Source organism: Jaculus jaculus, chromosome 9 (assembly GCF_020740685.1).
Source record: "Jaculus jaculus isolate mJacJac1 chromosome 9, mJacJac1.mat.Y.cur, whole genome shotgun sequence".
Taxonomy (NCBI): domain Eukaryota; kingdom Metazoa; phylum Chordata; class Mammalia; order Rodentia; family Dipodidae; genus Jaculus; species Jaculus jaculus.
The window spans coordinates 49,719,875-49,744,470 of NC_059110.1; the positions used below are offsets into that span (position 1 = coordinate 49,719,875).

Here is a 24,596-nt window from a genome sequence, read left to right on the forward strand (position 1 = left end):
GTTAGCCCTCAGTTAGGGGTAGGAGGAAATGTTTCTGTGTATCATGACCCAACATGTGGCTCTGACATTCTTTCTTCACCCACCCTTCCGCACATTTCCCTGAGCCATGTTGGGTTCATTTTAGGCCTCCTTCAGTGATGAGGTTTTGGATATCTGATTTGGTAGGAGTTGATTGTTCTCTGTATCAATCTACTTCACCCTTGCTTGTTTCACCAATTAATCTTAGTTTCAGCGCGGTCCCTGGGTTGTGCTCTTCTTAGGATCTGCATCTATCAGAAAATGAGAAGCAGATTCTCCAATGGAGAATAAAGTTAACACCAGATAAATGGGATAGCCATTATTTTTATAGAGAGAATTTAATAGGTGTAGGCCCTCTTTTAGCCCATGATTGGTGGGAGCTTGATAATGGAGAGCGGGCTCATTTTTGGATCTGGTTCTGACTTGTTTCCCAGCTCCAGCTATGGGTTCCATTCCACTGAGAAGATCAGTGAGCCAAATCAAGACCAGTTGGTTTCCCACTATGGCTGTGTGCCACTATTGCACTTGTGTGAGCATTACGTCAAGTTGTTTGCTGCTAAGTAGGTTAGACTATGAGTTGCTTGTACAGATATTGGTCATTTTCCCCCAGTCATTCATGTAGCACCTTCTGGCACTAGACATGCTAACTGTCTCAGGACTGACTCTCTTCCAGCATCCAGCCATGTCATCCCATGTTATATGCCCACAGCATATGGTATCCTCAGCAGTAGGGTCTTACCACTAACCTTCGTTGGATCATCAAGTACTCTGACAGAAATCTGTCTTCTTTTGGGAAACCTTATAGGTTTCTCTGATCAAAAGCTCAATGTGGATGATAGCCACCTGCTGGTACTGGGATTTACAAGTCATCGCCCAAGAAGAGAGGGAAGAAAGAAATAAGTATTATAAAAGAGATAGAGATATGAGACAGAAGAGGGATAAAGAGAGAAAGGGAGAGAGAAAAACAGAAACAAGGTTAAGGTCAGTCTTCATCATACCTTCTCCAGGGCCTTGTGACTCAGGTGTTCCCTCTAAGGGCCTGATGAAGGCTCAACCATTTGATCTGTCTTTTAGGATGTAGAATTTTATGGTACCATTGTTGTTTGGGTCCAAACTTGTATCCCAAACCCATTCCCTTGCACTCCCCTCCCTCCCCACCCACCCCATTGTCCTGTCCTTGAGATTCTTGCTGTGTATGTTGGCATCATGGGTAGATTCGGGTTAGGTGCTGTAGCTTAGTGAGACTATGTGGCAATTATCTTTCTGTGATCGGGTAAGTTCACTGAGAATGATCAGTTCCAGGTTCAACCATTTTTCTTCAAATTTCATTGTGTCATTTTTTTCTTACTGCTGTGTAGATTCCATCATGTGGATATACCACATCTTAGTTATCCATTTGTCTACTGATGGACATCTGGGTTGATTCCAGCTCTTAGCTATTACGAATTGAGCTGCTATAAATATGGTTGAATGTCAAAGGGGAAAGTGTTTGGGGGGAGGGAGGGTATTACCATGGGATTTTTTTTATAATCATGGAAAATGTTAATAAAAATTAAATTAAAAAAAACAAACAAACATGGTTGAGCAAATCTCTCTGGACTGAAGCTTGGAGGTTTTACAGTGCATGCCCAGTAAGGGAAAGCCAGGTCTCTTGGTAACTCTATACTCTATAGTCAGCTTTTTCAGGAGCCTCCATATTGCTTTCCAAAATGGTTGTACTATCTTACATTCCCACCAACAGTGGATGAGGGTTGCTGTTTCTCCACATCCTCACCAGCATTTATTTTCATTTGATTTTTTTTTTTCAAGGTAGGGTCTCACTGGTCCAGGCTAACCTGGAATTAACTATGTAGTCTCAGAGTGGCCTTGAACTCTCAGCAATCCTCCTACCTCTGCCTCCCGAGGGCTGGGTTAAAGGCGTGAGCCACCATGCCCAGGTCTCATTTGAATTTTTAATTTTTGCTATCCTTACTGGTATAAAGTAGAATCTCATAGTTGTTTTCATTTGCATTTTCCTGAAGATTAGGGATGATGAACATTTTCTTAAATGTGTGTTTGCCATTTGTACTTCTTCCTCTGTGAACTTCCTGTCCAGCTCTTTGCCCCATTTTGTGAGTAGGTTGTTTGAGATTAGGCCTCTGTCAGTTGGATATTCAGAAAATATTTTCTCCCATTGTGTGGATAATCTATTGGCTTTGCATAGTATATGTTTGTCTGTAAAGCAACTCTTCAGCTTCACGTGATCCCATTGGTTGAGTGATTGGGTAAGATCCTCTTCTACTGGGGTTTTGTTCAGGAAGTCTTTTTCCATTCCTATATCATGGAAAGTTCTTCCTATATTTTCTTCCAGTAGTAGCCTAGTTTCTGATCTTATATTAAAATCTTGATCTGTTTAGACTTTTGTGTTGTACATGGGGAGATGTGTAGATCAAGTTTCAATTTCCTGCATATGGTTATCCAGTTTTTCCAGCACCATTTGTTGAAGATGCTGTCTTTTTTCCATCCTACATTTTTAGGGCCTTTGACAAATATCAAGTAGGTGTAGTTGCTTCATCCAAAGTCCAGGTTCTCAATTCTATTTCATTGGTCTATACTTCTGTTTTTATGCCAGTACCATGCTGTTTTTATTAGTGTGACTTTGTAATATAGCCTTAGATCAAGTATGGTGATGCCTCCAGAGGTATTTTTTTGCTCAGGATATGTTTGGTTATCCGAGGCCTTCTGCCTTTCCATATGAATTTTGAGATCATTTTTTCTATCTCTGTGAAGAATAATGTTGGGATTTTAATTGGAATTGCATTAAATCTGTATATTACCTTTAGTAGGATTGTTAATTCATCCTATCCAGAAGCATGGGAGTTCTTTCCATTTTCTCAGGTCCTCCTCATTCTCTTTTTTGAGTGTTTTTATGTTTTAGTTGTATAGATCTTTCACTTCCTTGGTTAACATTATTCCAAGATATTTGTTGTTGTTGTTGCTATTGAAAATGGGACCATGTCGCTTATTTCTTTTTTGTATTTTTGTCATTTGCATATAGACAGGCTACTGATTTTTGTGCATTAACTTTGTATCTTGCTACTTTGCTTAAGGAGTTAACCACCTTCAAGAGTTTTGGGATAGAGTCTCTTGGGTCTCTTACGTATAGAATCATGTCATCTGTGAATAGAGCTAACTTAACTTTTTCCTTTCCAAATTGTATCCCTTTTATTTCTTTCTCCTGTCTTATTGCTTGAACTAGGTTCCACTACTACATTGAAGAGCAGAGGTGAGAGTGCACACCCCTATCTTGGTCCTGATCTCAATGGATTTGCCTCCGTTCTCTCTCCATTAAGTATTATTTGGGCTTTAGGAGCTTTGTATAGAGCCTTTATTATATTAAGATATATACCAACCATGCCAATTCTCTCCAATGGTTTGATCATGAAGTGATGTTATATTTGGTCAAAGGCCTTTTCTGCATCTACCAAAATGATCATGTGGTTTTTGTGTTTAACCTTGTTTATATGGTATATTACATTGACAGATTTCCATACGTTGAACCACCCCTGTGTTCCTGGGATGAAGCCCATTGATCAAGGTGGATAATGGATTACATGTATTGTTGAATTCAGTTTGCGAGGATTTTGTTCAGGATCTTTGCGTCTAAATTCATCAGGGAAATAGGCTGGTATTCTTCTTTTCTTGGGGCATCTCTGCATGTTTTTTTTTAAAGTATTTTTATTTATTTATTTGAGAGCGACAGACACAGAGAGAAAGACAGATAGAGGGAGAGAGAGAATGGGCGCGCCAGGGCTTCCAGCCACTGCAAACGAACTCCAGATGCGTGCGCCCCCTTGTGCATCTGGCTAACGTGGGACCTGGGGAACCGAGCCTCGAACCAGGGTCCTTAGGCTTCACAGGCAAGCGCTTAACCGCTAAGCCATCTCTCCAGCCCCATGTTTTTCATATTAGGGTAATATTAGCTTCATAGAAGGAGTTGGGGAGCTTTCCTTGATCTCCAATTATGTGGCATACTTGGAGAAAGACTGGTTTCAGTTCTTCCATGAAGGTTTGATAGAATTCAGCTAAGAAGCCATCTGGTCCTGGACTCTTCTTTTGGACAGGTTTTGTTTTTTTTTTAAATTTTTTTTTTTATTTATTTTATTTGAGAGCGAGAGACACAGAGAGAAAGACAGATAGAGGGAGAGAGAGAGAATGGGCGCGCCAGGGCTTCCATCCTCTGCAAATGAACTCCAGACGCGTGCGCCCCCTTGTGCATCTGGCTAACGTGGGACCTGGGAAACCGAGCCTTGAACCGGGGTCCTTAGGCTTCACAGGCAAGCGCTTAACCGCTAAGCCATCTCTCCAGCCTGGTTTTTTTTTTTTTTTAATCACTGTTTCAATTTCAATGGGTGTGATAGGTTTCTTTAGGAGATTAATCTGCTCTGAGTTTAGCTTTGGTAGAATGTATGTGTCTAGTAATTTATCCATTTCCTCTATATTTGCCAATTCTGTAGAGTAGAAGTTTTTGAAGTAAGACCTGATGATTCTGCCAATTTCACTTGTGATCTCTCCTTTTTCATTTCTAATTTTGTTAATATGAAGTGGCTCTTTTTTTCGCTTGATCAAATTGGCTAAGGTTTGTTAATCTTGTTTATTTTTTCAAAGAACCAGCTCTTTCATCAGTTTTCTTAGTTTCCAACTCATTAATATCTGCTGTGATCTTAATTTTTTCTTTCCATCTGGAGCTTTTGGGTTGGACTCTTCCTGCTTTTCCAGTGCCCTTAGGTGGATGGCTAGGTTATTGATCTGGGATCTCTCTTTTTTTATGAAGGCATTTAATGCTATGAATTTTCCCCCGAGGACTGCCTTCATTGTGTCCCATAAGTTTTGGTAAGTTGTGTTTGTATTGTCAGTTACTTCTAAAAATTTTGCAATTTCATTTTTTATTTTATCCACTATCCATTTATTGTTTAAAAGTGTGCTGTTCAGTTTCTAGGAGCTGATAGGATTCTTAGTGGTTTTTTTGTTGTTAATTCTAGCAATATAGCATTGTGATCTAATGTCATGCAGGGAATTACATCAATATTCCTAAATACATGGAGGCAGGCTTTGTGACCCAGTATATAATCTATTTTAGAGAATGTTCCATGGGCTGCTGAGAAGGATGTGTAGCCTGTGGATTTGGAATGGAATGTTCTGTAGATATTCATTAGGACTAAGTGATCTATGGTTTTGCTGAGCTCTCTTACTTCCCTGTTGAGTTTTTGTTTGGATGATCTGTCTATTACTGATAATGGTATGTTGAAGTATGCTATGATGGTGTTGGTGGTTATTTCTTTTTTATTGTCAAGTAGGTTTTGTTTTATGAATTGTGGTGCCCCTGTGCTTGGTACATTAAGATTTATAATTGTGGTATCCTCTTGATGAATCGTTCCCTTGATAAATAGGACGTGGCCTTTTTTGTCTTTTTTTGATTATTTTTGGTTTGAAGTCTATTTTATTCAATATTAGTATACCTAAGCCTGCTTCTTTCTTATTCCCATTTTCTTGGAATATTGTTTTCCACCCTTTCACCCTGAGGAGGTGTCTGTCTTGAGTGGTGAGGTGGGTTTCTTGAAGACAACAGATTGAGAGGTCTAATTTTCTGATCCATCCTGTTAGCTTGTCTCTTGATGGGTGAATTAAGGCCATTAATATTTAGGATAATGACTCTGAGGTTTGACTTGATCCCTGCCATATTGTGTGGTTTGGTGTTTTCATAGACTGTGAAGATTTTTGTGCTCTTTCTGAGTTTGGTTATTGTGATGTTCTTCTTGTAGGCATTTGAGGTTGATTATTTGATTCTTCTGTGTGGAGAGTTTCCTGAAATACTCACTGTAGGTTTGGTTTTGTGTTCATATAATTGTAAAGCTGAGTTTTGTCATGGAAAGTTTGTCTTTCACCATCTATTATGAGGGATACTTTTGCTGTGTAAAGTAATTTGGGTTGGAAGACATAGGTTCTTAGACTTTGCAGTATTCCATTCCAGTCCCTTCTGGCTTTTAGGGTTTCTGTTTAGAAGTCTGAATTAATTCTGATGGGGTTACCTTTAAAAGTGATGTGCTATTTTTTCCTAGCTGCTATTAGGATTTTTCTCTGTGGTGTCAATGTTTCGAGTCTTAATGACAATATGTCTTGGAGAGTTTCTCCTTTGGTCTAATCTGTTTGGAGTTCTGTTAGCTTCTTGTATCTTGATGGGGCTTTCTTTTGAGAGAGTGGGAAAATTTTTCTCAATTATTTTGTCAAATAAATTCTCCATGCCTTTGATCTGAATTTCCTCCCCTTCTGGTATTTCCATGATCTGAATGTTAGGACATTTAAGGACATCCCACAATTCCCTCATATTCTGCTCACAGAAATTTTTGAACTTATTGAAACATTTGAACTCTTGAACTGTTTCTTTTGTCTTGTCTTCTAGATATGAGTTTCTATCCTCCATATAGCTGCCTCTGTTCTTGAGAGCTTCTAAAGAGTTTTGGAGTTTCTCAATTAGGTTTGCATTTTCTATTACTTTTTATGTATAGTTTCCATCCCTCTGTCAAGTTCCCTTTCACATCATTTTCTGATTTTCTTGATGCTTCTTGGAATTTATTCCTTGCATTTCTTTATGTCTTCATTTAGCATTGTCAGCTGATTTTTGAGGTCCTGTTTGTTTTTATTTTCACTCTCCTTCATATCTCTTAACTGTCTTTGAACTCCTTTCATTTTCTTATCTATGAGGTCTAGTCTAGTGATGGCAGCATCCACATGGTTATCGGGCCTTTGCTGCTTTTCTGCAAGTTCTACCAGTAGCTTGGTCAGGGTTGCATTGCTCATAGCTTCATTTTGGTGTTCTGATCCTAATGTCTCTTCTGTGTTTTGATTAGAGATGTTCATTGTAGGACTGGGTGATCTTACTGGATTTACTTGCATTTGATTTTTCATGTTATTTCTTTTGCGCTGTTGTCTGCCCTTCACAGTGTATGGGCAGGGAGAGTAGGATTATGGTCTGCATGGGCGTGAGAGGTGGTGCCTCTTGGGGGAGCAGGCCTGAGCTCACGTGTGGGTGGGTGGCTCAGCCTGAGATTGCACATGGGCAGGTGGAACAGGCCAGAGCTCATGTGTGGGCAGGTGGTCACAGCGGCCTGAGGTCATGGGCATGGCAGCAAGACAGGGGGTTGGGCCTGAACTGATGTGGGCAGGTTGGCAGAGCGAGCCTGAACTCACACGTAGATGGGTGGTCAAGTGGCAAGCAGGCAGATGGGCAGTGGCTGAGCTTTCATGAGCTTGCATGGGTGGCTGGGTAGTGCTGGCCTAAGCTCTGGTGCACGTGGGCAGCGGGCACATGGATGGATCAAGCCTGAACTCCCACTGGTAGGCTGGCTGAGCCTGCCTGAGGTCGCATATGGGCCAGGGGATTACTCCTGCACAGTGAGGCAGTGGAACTATGCTGCCTGGGTCTCCTTTCCGTCCGTAAGTGTGGGAGTATCCTGAGGCTGGGACTATGGCTAGAGAAGATGCTTGGAAGGATTGGGATCTGGTGGGTTACCTGAGAGCAAAGGAATCAGCCAATTCCCATTTATTTCCCCTCTGATCCCTCCCACTGGTGATCTATTAGAGATTTCTCTCCCCTAAAATACCCAGTGAACCCTTAATGCCTTGCCTTTCCTTCCCAGGGAGGTGCGACGCAGTTAGGCAGACACCATCTTGACCGGAAATCCACTAATACCATTTTGTTTATCTTGCATAACTTTATGTGATATTTATATTATTTTTGGTACTAAACAGTTATGTGTGTGTGTGTGTGTGTGTGTGTGTGTGTGTGTGTGTGCACATGCCACAGTATACATATAAAGGTCAGAATGCAACTTTGGTTGTCATTCTTAGATCTTGTTTTAGGCAGGTCCCTCATTTCATTGCTCACTGCTGTGTTTGCCAGCAAGCTGGCCTATGAGCTTTGGGGTATTCTTCAGTCTATGCCTCCCTTCTCACTGTAGGCACACTGTGATATCAGACATTAATACTACCTGCCATGGTGGTTTTAAGTGACTTCTGAGACCTGAATTCTGGTCCTCATGTTTGCATGCCTATACTTACTTACTTAGCTATCTCCCCATTTTCCCCATTAACTGAGAAGCTCTTAGTATAGAAATGTAGTTTAGAAATGCATTTGTGAAGGCTGTATCGCAAGCTGTTTTCTGGCCTGATTCCTTTGCTGAGGAAACTGCTCAACCACTGTTGGTTTATTATGGATACTGGAGCATATTCGGGAGATTTTATTCTAAAGAGTGAGTTAACTGCTTTTGTAAACAGTAATTTCACATTATAAAAAGTTATTACTGGGGCTGGAGAGATGGCTTAGTGGTTAAGGCACTTGCCTGAGAAGCCTAAGGACCCAGCCTCAATTCTCTAGGTCCCACATAAGCCAGATGCACAAGATGGCACATGCATCTGGAGTTCGTTTACAGTGGCCCTGGCATGCCCATTCTCTCACTCTCTCCCTTTCTTTGTCTCAAATAAAAATAAATAAATATTTTTTAAAAGTTATTACTTGCACATATATGTGGGACACCAACTGTATTATGGGCCAGGGGAAGTCTCTGGCTTATAACTTCATCAAAATCTGATTATCTCCCAAAGGAGGAAACTACATTGAGTATTCAAGCTTTACACTATGAATGTGGGGAGGGAACACTCACTATGTATAGCCTCCATTCCTCTGTGTGTGTGTGTGTGTGTGTGTGTGTGTGTGTGTGTGTGTGTGTGTATGAAGGGGGTTAAAAAATTCAGAACAAGGTCTGGAGAGATAGTTTAGTGGTTAAGGTGCTTGCTTGCAAAGCCAAAGGACCCATGTAAGCCAGATGCACAAGGTGGCACATGTATCTCGAGCTTTTTTTTTTTTTTTTTTGCCACAGCTGAAGGTCATGGCATACCCATTTGCTGTCTCTAACTGCCTCATTCTCTCTCTCTCAAATAAATAAATAAAATAAATAAATTCATAACAAAATTAACTACTTTAATTGTTTTAAGGATGTGATTCATTGTTAATATAGTAATAGTGTTGTGCAACCAATTTCCAGAACTCTTTTCATCTTACAAACTAAAACCCTATCCCCAACTCCCTGTTTTACCTTCTGTCACCCTTGGTAACCACCACTCCCCTTTCTATTTCTGTGAATTTGTTTATTTTAAATACTTTATGTAAGTGGAAAGTCGTAGTAATCATCTTTTTCTTTTTGATTACATTAGCATGATGTCCTCAAGGTCAATCCATGTAGAGGTGTGTCTTAGAATTTCATTTTGTTTTAGGAACGCTGAATATTCCTTCTCTCCCCATGTGTGCTGTGCTTGCTCCCACCTCTCAGCAGTTGGTTGTGTACACCTATAATGTGTGGAGGTGGTCTCTGCTGCTTAACCATGGTTATCTTAATGTCATTTAAAGTAGAAAATATTATATTTTAAATCACGTTATACAACTGAGAAATTTTACTGGATCTTTGTTGTTCAAATCTTTTTTCCATCTTGCTTTTTACTATCTGTGATTTAGCATGATTTTTACCCCTGTCTTTCTAAACCTCAAATTTCTGAGCTATATTCATTGCCTTTCATTTCTCATTAAAACTGGGTCAGTTTTTCCTATGCTTATCTCTTTCCTGTGATACTTCGACAAGGAAACTTTGTCTTGTTCATCTCATAGTCTGCTAGATGCCCTCATATTCCTTCCCAGTCACTTTCTTGACTCCAGGCCCTTGTCCTCTTTCTCCTTTCTGGTAAACTAAGAAGTTATGGAGAATGCACTGGAAGACTCTTAGAGGCTGGACCTAGAGCTGGCATATGTTCTTTTTCATTCATTCCATTGTTCCAACTTGATGCTATGGCCTTCCTTAACTGAAAAGATGGATGGAAAACACAATCTTGCTTTATTCCTATGGAAAACAAAACAAGGCTTGGTAAATAAAAATAAAATAAAATAAATTAAAAAAATAACAACAGAAATAGTACTACAGTATGGAGATAGTTTAGAAGTACTGGGTAATAGATAGTGATGAAAGTCATGAACAAGCATAGGGAGCAGCCTATATGTAGCAGGTGTAATGAGAGTGATGAGACAAAAACAAAGGTGCTTTCTGGAGGGACTGTAAAAATGATTTGTGTAACCTAAACTTAGGGCTTTTAGAAAACTTACTATTGTATTTGTGTTTAAACATATGGATTAGGGCTGGAGAGATGGCTTAGCGGTTAAGCACTTGCCTGTGAAGCCTAAGGACCCCGGTTCGAGGCTCGGTTTCCCAGGTTCCACGTTAGCCAGATGCACAAGGGGACACACGCGTCTGGAGTTCGTTTGCAGAGGCTGGAAGCCTTGGCGCGCCCATTCTCTCTCTCTCCCTCTATCTGTCTTTCTCTCTGTGTCTGTCGCTCTCAAATAAATAAAAAATGAACAAAAAATATTAAAAAAAAAACATATGGATTATATAAGTGGAAAAGTAGTACTTTCAGAATCTACAATGATTTCTCTCCTTAAAGTTGGTGTAGAAAAAATGCGTATCAGCATCTTTGTTGTGTGTGTCACCATCTTTGTTTTAATACAATTGAGTTGTGCATATTTCAGAAATAATAACTAAGTAAAGATTTATCTTACTTTTTTTTTGCTCATTATTTATTTATTTATTTGAGAGCGACAGACACAGAGAGAAAGACAGATAGAGGGAGAGAGAGAGAATGGGCGTGCCAGGGCTTCCAGCCTCTGCAAACGAACTCCAGACGCGTGCGCCCCCTTGTGCATCTGGCTAACGTGGGACCTGGGGAACCGAGCCTCGAACCGGGGTCCTTAGGCTTCACAGGCAAGCGCTTAACCGCTAAGCCATCTCTCCAGCCCGTTATCTTACTTTTTAATTAACATACATTTATGCCCAAGAATGAGAAGATAATAGCAATAAACTGGTTCCTTGAAGAAGATCAAATTTAATAGGAAATAATAAGAGAAATAAATAGATGTCTAAAAACAGAAGCTAGGTGTGATGGCTCAGGCCTTTCATCCCAATACTTGGGAGGCTAAAGTAGAAGAATCGCTGTGAATACAAGGTCACCCTGGGCTACAAGAGCTTACCTCAAAAAATTAGTTAACTAGGACTGGAAAGATGGTTTAGTGGTTAAAGCACTTGCCTACAAAGCCTTAGGACCAGGTTCAATTCTCCAGTGCCCACATAAAGCCAAATGTACAAGGTGGTGGGTGCATGTTTCTGGAGTTCATTTGTAGTGGCTAGAGGCCCTGATGCACCCATTTTCTCTCTATCTGCCTTCCTCTTTCTCTCAAATAAATAAATCTTTTAAACATTAGTTAGCCAATTAATTAGTCAATTAATTAGTTAAAATAAAAGCTCATGGCAGAATCTTAAAACCATGAGTGTTATGTTTATAAAATGTTGCAGCTCACAGGGGAGGCAGAGTAGAAATGAGAGAGCATTAATCTTGAAACTCAACAGAGAAGTTTGAGTCTCAGAACAGCTGCTTTCAGGGAAACCTTCAGCAGCATATATCTCTACACTTCACTTTCTTCATTTCCAACTTTGTGGTAATGGTACCTACCTTGTGAGTTTGTGTCACGATCAAAGATAATATTTATAAGTGCAACATAGTGTTTGGAATTACAAATAGGGTGGTTATTTCTATTAATATTATTGAAGAAGGTAGAGTTCATATTGGATTGGGAAAATGAGTTATCTCACACTAATTCATGAATGCATTCATTCAGAAGTTAGAAAGCACCTGCTGTGCACACAGCAGTTAGGATCAGAGGATGTGTTTATGTGCATGCTTATGTTCATTTCCTGAAGCCCTGCTTAGTTTTTAACAGAACTGGTATACTACAGGTCTACAACCACTAGGTCTGTACCCTGCCTTCTCCTCTTCCCCTGCACAGAGATCTCGCACCTTCCTGCTAGGGCAGTGTGCCTGACTTCTTACTCCACAAAGTCCCCTCTTCCCCTGCTTGTCACTGCTTACATTTCTGCTGTTTTCACCAGCGTTTTCTCACACAGATCTTTCACCTTCCTCGTGCTTATTCTTTCCATATTTCCCATAACCTCAGAAAAAACTGACCACCTTTTCTCATTGCTTGTTCACTTTCCTTCTGCGTAAAATCCTTCGGGTGTCTGCCCAGGAAGTTTCTCCCTGCCAGTCATCATTGCCGATACTGACAGCAGCATCCCCTCATCCCCTGCACACTTCCCAGCTGGTGGCTGCAGGCCTTGGAGACACTTTGTAAATTCCCAGTACAATAGTCCTTTGCATCTCAGAAATGACCTTTGTTTATTGATCAAAGAGGAAAAGCAATCATCTTACTTAGCTTTGATGACATTTTAATTGTATCAGATGCAATTATGCTTGGTTTCATTGCCCATCCTCTGGAAGACTTCCTCTGGGGGCCGGGGGCTGGGGAGATGTTTCAGGGGATACAGCAGTTGCAGTGCGTGCATGAGCACCTGAGTCCACATCCCCAAACCCACATAAAAGACATACAAGCTGCAAGCAGTGTTAGGCTTCTTAAATCCACTGTGCCTAGGATGAGAGGGAAGTGGATACATAAGAACTTCCCAGAACTTCACAAAGAGGCCTTGCTCAAACTAGGGCAAAATGAGAGACTTAGCTGAAAGTTGTCCTCTGACTTCTACACGTACACTGTGACACATGCATGCCCACATATATTAAATAGTAAATAATAGAAATGATTTTAAATAACTTTTCCTTTTTATGATAAATCCAAACGTAAGTGTGAGTTAAATGCACTTTTATGGGACTAATAGGAGACATTTAGTACCTGAAATAATGAAATTGGATTCCTAGTCTTAAACAACTGTGTTTACTAAAGTCAGTTTGGCACATAAATTGTAAAACATGAATTATCATCTAGTCAGCATTTAATTTGTTAAAAAATATTTTTATTGATTTTTTTGTTGTCAAGGAGAGAGAGAGAATGGACTTTCCAGAGCCTCCTGCCCCTGCACACATAACTCCAGACACAAGCATCTCTTTGTGTATATGACTTTATATGGGTACTAGAGAATTAAACCCTGGCCATTGGATTTTGCCACCAAGTGCCTTTAACCACTGAGCCAGCTCTCTAGCTCCACTCTTTTAACTGTTTTTCAAAAGGGGTCTTAGCTTTGGAAGAAGTACCTGTTTACCTTCAGCAAATGGCTTTTGTGGGCCATTTGCTACAAATGAAGCTTCTTGAACTTTGTCAGTGTTGTGGGATGAAGAATTTACCAGAGTTTACTGGGAATAGATTAAGAGGCCTGGAGAGATGACTCAGCAGTTTAAGGCTCTTGCCTTCAAGACCTTATGACCTGAGTTCCATTTCGCAATTAGAGCCAGGTGCACAAAGTGGTGCACACATCTGGAGTTTGTTTGCAGAGACTAAAGGCCTTGACACACCCATTCTCTCTCTTTCCCTCTGTGGGCTATAGTGACGCATAGCTATAATCCCAGTACTCAGGAAGTGGAGGTAGGAGGATCACTGTGAGTTCATGGCCAGCCTGAGACGGCATAGTGAATTCCAGGTTAGCCCGGGCTAGAAGCAAGACCCTACCTCAAATCAAAAACCAAAAAATAACAGACATGTAGCATGTATTTGCTGATGTCACGGGACTGTGCCTTGTGAGAGGCAAGCATCCCACTGTTAAATTAGTTATCACATACAGAGCACAAATCTGAATTCGTTATTGCCAGTAAAAGTGAATATTAAATTTTGAGGACTTAATATAAAATTAATTAGTTTTATTTAAAGTAATATATGTTATGCCACCTCCTACCTGCACCTCCAATGCCTTGTTAGGGCTTTGTGTCTCATTACCAACCATTCATTACATGAGCATACCAGCCTGCTCACCCTGTTACTAGCCCAGGCAATCCCAGGCTTTCCTTTCACAGTTGTTCCTTAAGCATGCCATACTACATTAACCCTGTACTTCTTCTTGGATTACTTTTCCTCCCTCACTCCATCTTTCTTTTCATATTTAGAATAACCAAAACAAAACCAGGCTAAGTGATGTTCATGCCTGTAATGTCAGCACTCAGAAGGCTAAAACAGGATGGTCCTGAGCTTGAGGCTAGCATAGATAGTTCAGGGTCAGCCCCTGTGAAAGACTGAGGTTGTAGAAGGAGGAAAGTAGGAAGAGAGGGAATAAATATCAAAATAGAAATTTTTGGCTTCAACCATTCCCCAGTGTTATTTTCTCCTCCTGTCCTCCACATGTATGTCTCCCTCACTTAAGAATGTTCAGTTATCTTAAAGCGTCCAGTTCAAAAGCTGCTTCAAAATGTTTCTCTAGTTATCTTTTCTGTATGTATAGGAAAATATATACTGCCTTTTTTTCCCTGGGAATCTTAAGCTCAACACATGTTGCTTTGAATTACATGATAGCTAGTAGGTACAAGCTCTTAAGAATCATGTCTGTTATGTGTATGCAGCTTAGCACTCCAAAGGGTGTGCTCTTTGTAGGGTGTGGAAAGCATTTCCTCAACAATTCCCTTTGAGATACACATTTCAGTCTACTTTATCTAAACTTGGTGTTTGGGCTATCTCTTACTATTCCACATTCTCTAGATCTTCATGGTACCAGTGTAGCCCTATCTTATTAACAAGCTTAATCTTGCTTTTTGTCTGCATCTCAGTCAGTGAATTTTACTCTGTCTTCATAGCCTTGTATGCAAGCTGAACACAAGGACCACCATCCTGGCAGCAGCTAACTCCAAAGGCCAGTATGATCCCCAGGAGTCAGTATCTGTGAATATTGCCCTGGGCAGCCCACTCTTAAGTCGATTTGACTTGATCCTGGTTTTGCTTGACACCAAGAATGAAGACTGGGATCGCATCATTTCCTCTTTTATCTTACAAAATAGAGGTATGTGAAGATAAATCACTTGCTGTGACAAGGAAAGATTAGACATAATTGAAGAAAATGTCCCTTACAAAAAATTAAGTAAATACCCAAGATGCCTATCATAACAGACAAGGGAGAGATGCCTAGACAGAAGACAGCAAGAGAAGCCAGTTAGTGAGCCCCACAATAACAGCAGGAAGAAAGTGGCTTTCTGCATCTGCCACCATGAAATTATAGTTGTAATAGTTGTTTTAGTAACTTACAGCATAAAATTACCCCACTACATTCTTGCACACAAAGAAAACTGGACTGAATTATGAAATGGAAATTTATAAATGTGAGTTTATCTTTAAATGTGATTCACTCAAATACTGTTTAACTATAAACCTGATGCGAATTTTACCCTCTGAGAGAGATTATTTTTACTAAGCTTAGATCTGAAGGTGATTTATCCTATAACTGTACACAGAGAATAGGTCTAGACTTCAGTGGACACAAAACCTGCTTTCAAAAATGAATACAAAAATTTTCTCAAATCCGTCAAAATAGTGTATTTGCCAGGTCTTTGGTTTACTAACCCAACACCTGATATATACAGGTTACCCAAGCAAGTCAGAGAAGCTCTGGAGCATGGAGAAGATGAAAACCTACTTTTGCCTCATTAGGAATCTGCAGCCCACACTGTCTGATGTGGGCAATCAAGTACTCCTCCGATACTACCAGATGCAAAGGCAAAGTTATTCCCGGAATGCTGCCCGTACCACCATCCGCCTGTTGGAAAGCTTGATCCGGTTGGCAGAAGGTTATTTCATTCAGAAAATGATACTTTTATTGAGTGCCTGCTATGTGCAAGGCATGGGGGTTGCACCATAGATGAAAAGATGATTAAGAACAATCCCTACTTTGAGGTACTTATTGTCACTTAAGAAGTAAAGGCTTTGAGCCCTGAGAGTGACACAATTCTGAGGATAACTAGTGTGCAAATAAATGTAGTATTATGGCAGAGGAATCTTTGTGACCTCTGGACCTCCCCCAATTTAAGATATCATTCATTTAGAAAGCTGTCTAGCTCAGAGACAAGCCTGCCAACATTTTAAATGGATAGTTTCTTGTTAGAAATTGTTTCCCAGGTAGCACTAATAGTTCTTGCTCAGTTATTGCCAGTTATGACCCATCCATTATAGCAACCAAATTAGCAATCCATCCTATCCCTAAAGCATGAGGCTTTCATGCACACTTATAGCTAATGTCCATCTCAGATCTGTTCTAATGGCAGCTTCTACATTTTAGCCCATGTTCAAATGTAGTAATATTCACACAGGTAATTGTATCATATGATGAGATAGGTAAATTTAAAAAAAGATGTTCTAAAACAAATGAAACTCATTTTATTCAAGGATTTATAGCTAACATTAGAACATGAAACATCCAGAATTCTGGCTTGCTAATTTGGTTGCTTAGATAATAATCCTAGATAAAAAGTTGCACCAGAGATGAGTTAATTTTATTTTTATAATAGATTAGGAAATGCCTACACTTGCTGAATATTAAACATAAGATTATATAGTCCCTTTCTTTGCTACTGTCCAGAGTACTTTTTCATACAAATACTCAAAATTGTGTGGACTACTCAGATTTGTTAGGCCCATTTTTGGAGAAATAATTGCAAAGCTAGTTGAAGGTAGACATTTGTGTTTATTCTGATGAAATTAATTTGTAATTAGTAAGTAACTCATTCATAAAGTGCAGTTTTGGAGTGTGGGAAAGTCAGGTTAGAAAGTTACATTAATCACCTCAAATATTTCCATAAAGCAAGTGTACTATACTCTCTTAGCTCATGCTCGCCTGATGTTTCGTAATACTGTGACCTTAGAAGATGCTATCACAGTGGTATCAGTAATGGAATCTTCAATGCAGGTAAGGAGGTTTTGTACATGATTTTTGCCTTAAGTATATCTCTTTTTTTTTAAGATGCCTTAACAGCATATAAAAATGATAATGTTGTATACTAAATATTATAGGTAATCATTTCAAATAAGGGAGGAAATTACATGAGACCTTCACTTTAGCATTGGCATTGCTTTGCCAGTAAAAAACATGTATAGTGGAGGTTTGGCCCTTTTCTCCTCAGCAAGCCTGAGGGTTGATCATGCTCTCTCTAGTGACGCCAGCGTGGCTCCCTGGAACAGTTGATCACCACACAGAACTGGGGGGACAGCTATTGAAATTTGAAAAAGCTCAAGGTGATTGTGATGCCCAAAATGAGGGTTGAAAGGCTAGTTTTCCCACCTGGGATCAGAGGTCCCTATGTGTTCTTGCCCTTGTGCAGGCTGGCAGGGTGACTCTGCCTGGTGTTTTCTCGCCCCTCAGGGAGGTGCACTGCTCGGAGGTGTGAATGCTCTTCATACCTCCTTTCCTGAAAACCCTCAGGAACAGTACAGGAGGCAGTGTGAACTTATTCTGGAAAAGCTGGAGCTCCCAAATCTCTTGCATGAAGAACTTGGAAGACTTGAGAGGTGAGGAAGGGAGAAATACAGTAGAAATGCCTTGTTGGCATTTAGTGAAACTAAGAAAATCTTCTAGGCATTATTTTAGTTATTTGTTCCTCTGTAGCCAACCATTGCAAAACATACCATTTAGTGCTTACTTGTCAGGGATCCAGAAGTCAGGGGAAATGGCTTGTCTGTGCTCCCTATCTTTCTGACTAAAATAATAACTCAGGAATGACAGAAAATTTTGAGAAGTGGGGAGATGGCTTATCAAATTAAATGGTTACCATGTAAGCTTGAGGACCTAGTTTAGATCCCCAGTATTTTTATAAAATGTCCAGCATGGTGACACCCACACCTCTGATCCCAGAGCTGGGGAGGCAGAGACAAGGAATATCTAGGACTCACTGATTAGCTAAGTCTTAGCAAATAAGTGTGCTCTATGCTTAGCAAGAGACCTTATCTCAAAGTAAAAAGGTATACAGTGATAGAGAAAGATACCGAGGTTGCCTCTTGCCTCCACATGCACACTCACACTTGTACACCCACACATGCCCATACTCATAAGAGCACACATCACACACATGCATTCATGAAAAAAGAAACCAACACTCAGCTTGCTCGTGACTTGTACAAATGTGAATAATATACATGGAACATGTTGGGAAGTAATGTGTTAGGTGAGTTAAACATGGACTCTTTATCCAAATATATTTATCTTGAATTTTTTTATTTAACTTATTTTTTACTGACAACTTCCATAATTGTAGACAATAACTGATGGTAATTCCCTCCCTCCCCTCACTTTCCCCCTTGAAACTCTACTCTCCATCATATCCCCTCCTGCTCTCAGTAACTCTCTGTTTTATTTTGATGTCATTATATTTTCCTCCTATTATGATGGTCTTATGTAGGTAGTTTCAGGCACTGTGAGGTGGGTGAGTCATCGCAAGATTACTGCCATCTGAAAAGAGAAGCTTCTCTAACCAAAAGTAAGAGTAGCATTACTATATGAGTATGAACATTAAGAGATGTGCTTACTGGGCAATTTGGTGAGCACAGTATATACATTTAACTAGACACCAGCAGATGTTACACCCCTAGGACTCATGACTACCCCTGTTGTAGGTTTTCAGTATCATGGATATATTCCCTCCCATGGATTGGGCCTCCAGTCCAATTAGAGAGAGGTTGGTTTCTCCCATAATAGACATGCCACTATTGCACCCATTGGCTCATTTGGCCTGGCTAGCCAAATTTAAGGTCTGCAGTGTCCATTGTTGAGTATCTCCACTGGTGATTTCTCTCTCTCTCTCTCTCTCTCTCTCTCTCTCTCTCTCTCTCTCTCTCTCTCTCTCTCATTGAACTGCATGCAGCATATCTTTTTCCAGCTTTCTGTCAGCTTGTCTATATGGAAGAGGTTTTCAGCTCGGCTCCAGCAGGATTTTTGCAGCCCAAGTATGTGGAATCTTCAGTAATAGGTTCTTATCATCTATTCCTGGTGGGAAACCAAGAGCTTCAGCAATGGCCTATGATGTTTTGGGGTATCAGTGACCTCCCTGGCCAACAACTCACTGGGAGGTATCCCATCCCTGGCACTGAAAAATTTCTAGTAACAATAGAATTTAAATACATGGGTTTATGAAGAGCTAGACTTTGAGGTACTCAGAAATAGGAATGAAGAACAGCAAGACTGTCGGCTGGGGCATCTTCATGGTCCATGTGAGTGACTTGGGAACTGACCTGCATCTAGTTGAGGTGTTGATCTCCAGGCCAGAGCCTAATAAATGAAGTATGTGTGGCAGCTGAGCAGCTGCAAAGGGAGAATTTGTCAACTGTGTTAAATAAAACCTTGAAAATTCTTTGCCTGGCATATCTCCCCAGTCTGCTTCCTCACATCTCCAAGCAGCCATCTGTCCTGAAGAATGACTGTGGGTCTGACTCTATTTACTGGCACCCAGGGATCAAGCCACAGTAAATTTGCACTCTGTTTAAAACCAGCCCCTTGGAGGGATGGCTTAGCAGTTAAGGCATTTGACTGCAAAGCCAAAGGACCCAAGTTGAATTTCCCAGGACCCACATAAGCCAGAGGCACAAGGTGATGCGTATATCTGGAGTTCATTTGTAGTGCCTGGAGGCCCTGACACACCCATTCTCCCTCTCTCTCCCTCCTTCCCTCCCTCTCTCTTTCTCTCTCCCCCTCTTTTCCTCTCAAATAAATAAATAAATAAATAAAAAGCCAGCCCCTTTGGCTGAAAAGATGGCTTAGCAGTTAAGGCACTTGTCTTTGAAGCCAAAGGACCCAGGTTTGATTCCCCAGGACCCATATAAACCAGATACATAAGGAGTTTGTTTACAGTGGCTAGATGCCCCGATATGCCCCCCCTCTCTCAGATAAATATAGAAATATAAATAAAAATATTTTAAAAATAGCTACCATACCTTTTTTTGTCCTCCTGGCTTTTATTAGGATTCAGAGCCATGTATGGTTTGCTGTAGCTGACCTCTCAAGTGCCTGCTGGGCTGGGCTGGGCTTGTTAAGTTTGCTTGTCTACTAAAGCACCAAAGGTACCAGAAGTGACATACTGCATCCAGGACAGGAGAAATATGAGACTTGGGATCAGTTTTGTGTGTTCAAAAAAAAAAAAATGGCAGTTGGCCTTCCCACATTAAAAATAACTGTCCTGAGCTGGAGGGATGGCTTAGCAGTTAACACATTTGCCTGCAAAGCCAAAAGACCCAGGTTCAATTCCTCAGGAACCACATTAACCAGATGCACAAGGGGGCACATGCATCTGGAGTTCGTATCTCTTTCTCTTTGTCTGTCAAATAAATAAATTAATTAAAATAAAATATTAAAGAAAACTCTCCTAGACTGAAAGGAAGAGGGAAGAATGTACATGATTACATAAGAAAAATAGGGGTCTGCCTTACATTGTTCTTTCCTACTGATGTTTAACATAGAGGCCTGTTCTGATTGTGGTCCTTAAAACAAACAAAGCCTTATGCCACATACTAAAAGAGTGCACTATCTCCAAGACCCCACCAAAGATAATTATATCAAGTCAGAGAAAAACAATTGCCATTTTGACTTTGACCCTTTAGAAAGGGGTTCCCTGCTCCTTGAGAGGTCTCATAATTGTAATAAATTCACTCATATTTTCCCCACACTTTCTTTCCAGAAAATGCCTTATTAGATACAGTCTACCTTAAATGATGGCCTTTCTACCTAGCACAGAGCAGAGAACACAGTTGCTGACCTTTAGGATTGTGTACTGAAACTGCAAGAATTTTACATGAGAATTTAGTTCCTGGATAATAATTAGGTTTAAATAATAGTATCAAATGATTCTACCTTTAAAATCTCTTGCATTTTATGATATTTTAATAGAGTTTAACAGTTATAGGATCTCTGACCATTGTATGATGATGAAAGTAATTTAATAGTAACTTGAGTTAGTAATAATGAATATGGAAGTGCTCTATTGATTTTTACTTTATTCATTTAGTTGAGAGAGAGGGAGAGAAAGAGAGAGGGAGGGAGGGAGGAGGAGAGAGAGAGAAAAAAAATGGACATGCCAGGGCCTCTAGGCACTGCAAACAAAGTCCAGATGCATGTGCCACCTTGTGCGTCTGTCTTATGTGGGTCCTGGGGAATCAAACCTGGGTCCTTTGGCTTCTCAGGCAAGCACCTTAACTGCTAAGCCATCTCTGCAGCCCTGCTCTATTGATATTCCAAACCTAGGAATGATACTCTTATAATGTACTGGATTATAAATGTAATACACATTCTTTGTGATGTAGTTTAAAATTTAGAAGTAATAAAAAGCACATGTAATCTTCTCAGAGATTAACATCTTTATAAGTGTGTATGGTGTATATATGTATGCACAGATGCATGCATGCATGTGAAGGTCTTATTTCTTGGAGACAAGGCTTCTCACTCAACCTGGAGCTTGCCATTTTTTGGCCAGACTGGTTGAGCAGTGAGCCCAGCGATCTTCCTGTCTCTGTCCCCCCATTGCTGAGGTTACAGGTATATGTGTGACCATGCTCAGCTTTTTACATGGGTGCTAACAATCGAACTCAAGTTCTCATGCTTACACAGCAAGCACTTTTACTCCCTGAACCATTTTTCTGCCCTACATCTTAATACATTTAAAATTATATTTGTTTTTAACCTTTTTTTCGATGATTACACATGAACTTTAGAATAATGTTTTTGTCTACTTTTGAGTATAATTTCTTTTCAGATTTAGTGCAGGGAAGCTGGCTCATGTTTCACTTTATAATAAACAGACATTTCTAGGCTAAGAAGGGCTTTATAAAGGACTTACTTTCCAGGAACTACAGTTCCTGCTAGAATATGGCCCTTTAGGCATGAGTTCAGTTACAGATATGCCTAGTATATAGAATAAGCATCAATGTACTGATCAATGTACTGATTCAAAGAGTACAGCCTGCTGGAGAGCAGATGCTCAGAATGTATGGAAATATGACAGGGTTTACAGGAAAGGATCATGGTGCCGAGATGTGCCAGCAATGCATGTACATGATGGAGTACCAATATGGTGACCATGCATACTTCAGACCACTCCTGGGGAAGCCACATCCATGAATACTAAAATTCAGTAATTTATTACTCTGTTAGGTAGAGATGAAGACCATAATTTACAAGCTTTCACTGTTCTGACCCACAGACCACCACCACAGCAATAACTTACTTGATCAACAACTCACATGCTATGTAAAGAGCTACAAGTATGTCTTGTGCCTGAACAATTCATGGAAGAGGAAAGACAGCCTTCTACACTGATCTTCAAAGATATTAAGTAAATTAAATGAACTTCAGGGCAATCTAAACATAATAGACCAATCTTTGATTTACTTTATTTTACTGGAGTTTCAAATTAAATTGAAATGCTTATCAGAGTGCTAAATTCTACAATGAAAAAAGGGGATAGATCTGGGGAGATGGCTCAGCATTTAGAGATACTTGCTTGTAAAGCAATACCCAGATAAAACCACATGCACAAACTAGCATGTGCAGCTGCAGTGTGTTTGCAGTGGCTAGAGGCCTTTGTGTACCCATTCATTCTCATACTCTCTTTTCTCTCTTTCTTTCTCTTGTTACAAATAAATAAATGTTAAAATAAGAATAGGCAGTTGTACTTGACAGTAACTTGGAGTTCTGTTGTACTTCAACCTTTCAGATGGTATCTCAGAGACTCACGAAATGAAAATGTTGGTGTAGATTTTTGTTTAATACATTTTTTTTCTCTGTCTGCTCCAGGTTGCAGGATGACAATGTGCATCAGCCACAGGCAGCAGAGACAGGGACAGCTCCAGGTTTCTCGGGAAATGATCCAAGGGAAGAACCAGTGCTTAGGATGTCTACTCAGCAAGAACTGAATTATAGCACACACATATCCTCCTCTGGCGGCAATCCCAGGGAAAGCCTAGCTGTAGACTCCCAATGCTATCTGGGTCCCAATGGCCCAACAAACAGCCATTCCACTGAGTACAAGGACACCAATAATAGTTTGGACTGGTTTGACTTCATGGCAACCCATCAGATTGAACCAGAGAGCATGTCTCTTGTGTCTCCTGGTCTGAAATCAACCAAAGAAAACATGGCTTTGAAAATGTCTAACAACAAATCTCAGTGTAAAGAGAAGAGTAGGCTAGGCCAAAGGTACAAATTAGAAGCCAAACATCTTCCGTCACCCAGAGTCACAGATTCTCAGTCAAGGCCATACAATGTCAAGGATAAAAAGAATAAAAGAGGAACAGTAGTGTCTGAAGTTGCAGGATCCACTGATGCTCCAGGCTCAGTACTGACTCATGTCCTCTGTAGTCACCACCAGCTGCAAAAGCAGGGGGCCCAGAGCTTGTGCAGAAATGCTACCTGCTCACCCTCACTACCCACAGTTCCTTCTCCTCCAAACATTCCTTTACATGACCAAGAAAAAACAGAAACACCAAAAAGAAAGAGACCCAAATCCCTTGCTCTTATGGGAGAGCCTGAACTTGAGAGTGCTTGGAGTCCAGGTAACCCAGTAGCCAAATTAACCAAGTTTACTTTCAAACAGAAGTCAAAGTTGCCCCACCCCTCTGAACTTCACAGCCATGCATCTCCTGCTACAGCTATAATAGCAGCCCATAGCTATAACATTCCCCAGAAAAGAATGAGAAGAGAAGCCCCTACACCTGTTGAAGGTCCAGAAAAGTTGACATCTACCTCAGGGGATGGAAGATCCGACCTGATGCAAGGGAAGACAGTGAGGCTGTCACAGCAGCCTGGACCGGAAAAGAGGGCAGTTAAGCCTGAATTGGAGCTTGGGAATGAGGCTGGACCCAGTTCCCATCTGACTTGTGAAAGAGACAGAAAGGAAGAGGTCTCCTGCAGTAATAAAAGCATCATGGTTCATGCTGGCACATTAGCCAGACTGGCAAACTTCTCCTTCACTTCCCCACCAGCATCCAAATCAGAATCCCTTTCTCCATTGAGAAGGAAGAGCTGGGGGGAGAGCAACCCCAGCCTTCCTCCAACCACAGCTCCAGGACTTGGCAGGGAAAGGAAATCTTTTCAGCTGCAACAGTCCACTGAGAGTTCACATCTTTCCAAAAATTCTCTCTTCACATTAACAGAACTGGATGATGAAGCATTAGATTTTGACTGGGATGAAGAAATGAGAAAAAAGCCATAAATATGGAAAGCTTTCTTGACAAATTTTGTCTTCCTTAACACTATGCCTTCAAAGCATCAGTGCCTTGTGTGTAATGAATGTACTATCGACTATATTGAGTGCTGTTCTGAACACCAACTCTCCCATAGGTTTCATCAACTCAGGTTTATCTTCATGCTTAAAATTGTGCCATTCGGAGCTGGATAGATGGCTTAGTGGTTAAGGCGCTTGTCTGCAAAGCCAAAGGACCCAGGTTCAACTCCCCAGGACCCATGTAAGCCAGATGCACAAGGGAGCACACGTATCTGAAGTTCGTTTGCAGTGGCTTCAGGCCCCCTAGCTTGCCCATTCTCTCTCTCTGCCTTTCTCCCTATTTCTGTATCTCTCTCAAATAAATAAATAAAAATAAGATATTGAAAAAATTGTGTCATTAATTTTTGTCAGTGTGGTAACAGCATTTGAGATAAACAAATTAATGTTATTCTTAATTTTGCAAATGGAGAACTTGTAGTCCCAAA

At 40.5% G+C, this 24,596-nt stretch overlaps 1 protein-coding gene across 2 annotated transcripts in view; it reads left to right on the forward strand.

The window, feature by feature from the left end:
* Mcm9 (minichromosome maintenance 9 homologous recombination repair factor) overlaps nucleotides 1–24,386 on the forward strand; it is a 129,768-nt gene extending 105,382 nt beyond the window's left edge. Inside the window, exons 9-13 of one of the 2 annotated variants that reach the window (XM_004651241.3) lie at nucleotides 14,719–14,921; nucleotides 15,499–15,702; nucleotides 16,735–16,817; nucleotides 17,271–17,416; nucleotides 22,683–24,386. In XM_004651241.3, coding sequence (XP_004651298.1) covers nucleotides 14,719–14,921; nucleotides 15,499–15,702; nucleotides 16,735–16,817; nucleotides 17,271–17,416; nucleotides 22,683–24,099 — 2,053 coding nt within the window. In that variant the 3' untranslated portion in view covers nucleotides 24,100–24,386. The remainder of the gene's footprint in view (nucleotides 1–14,718; nucleotides 14,922–15,498; nucleotides 15,703–16,734; nucleotides 16,818–17,270; nucleotides 17,417–22,682) is intronic. The other variant, XM_045158109.1, reaches the window with a different exon arrangement.
* Nucleotides 24,387–24,596: the final 210 nt, after the last annotated feature.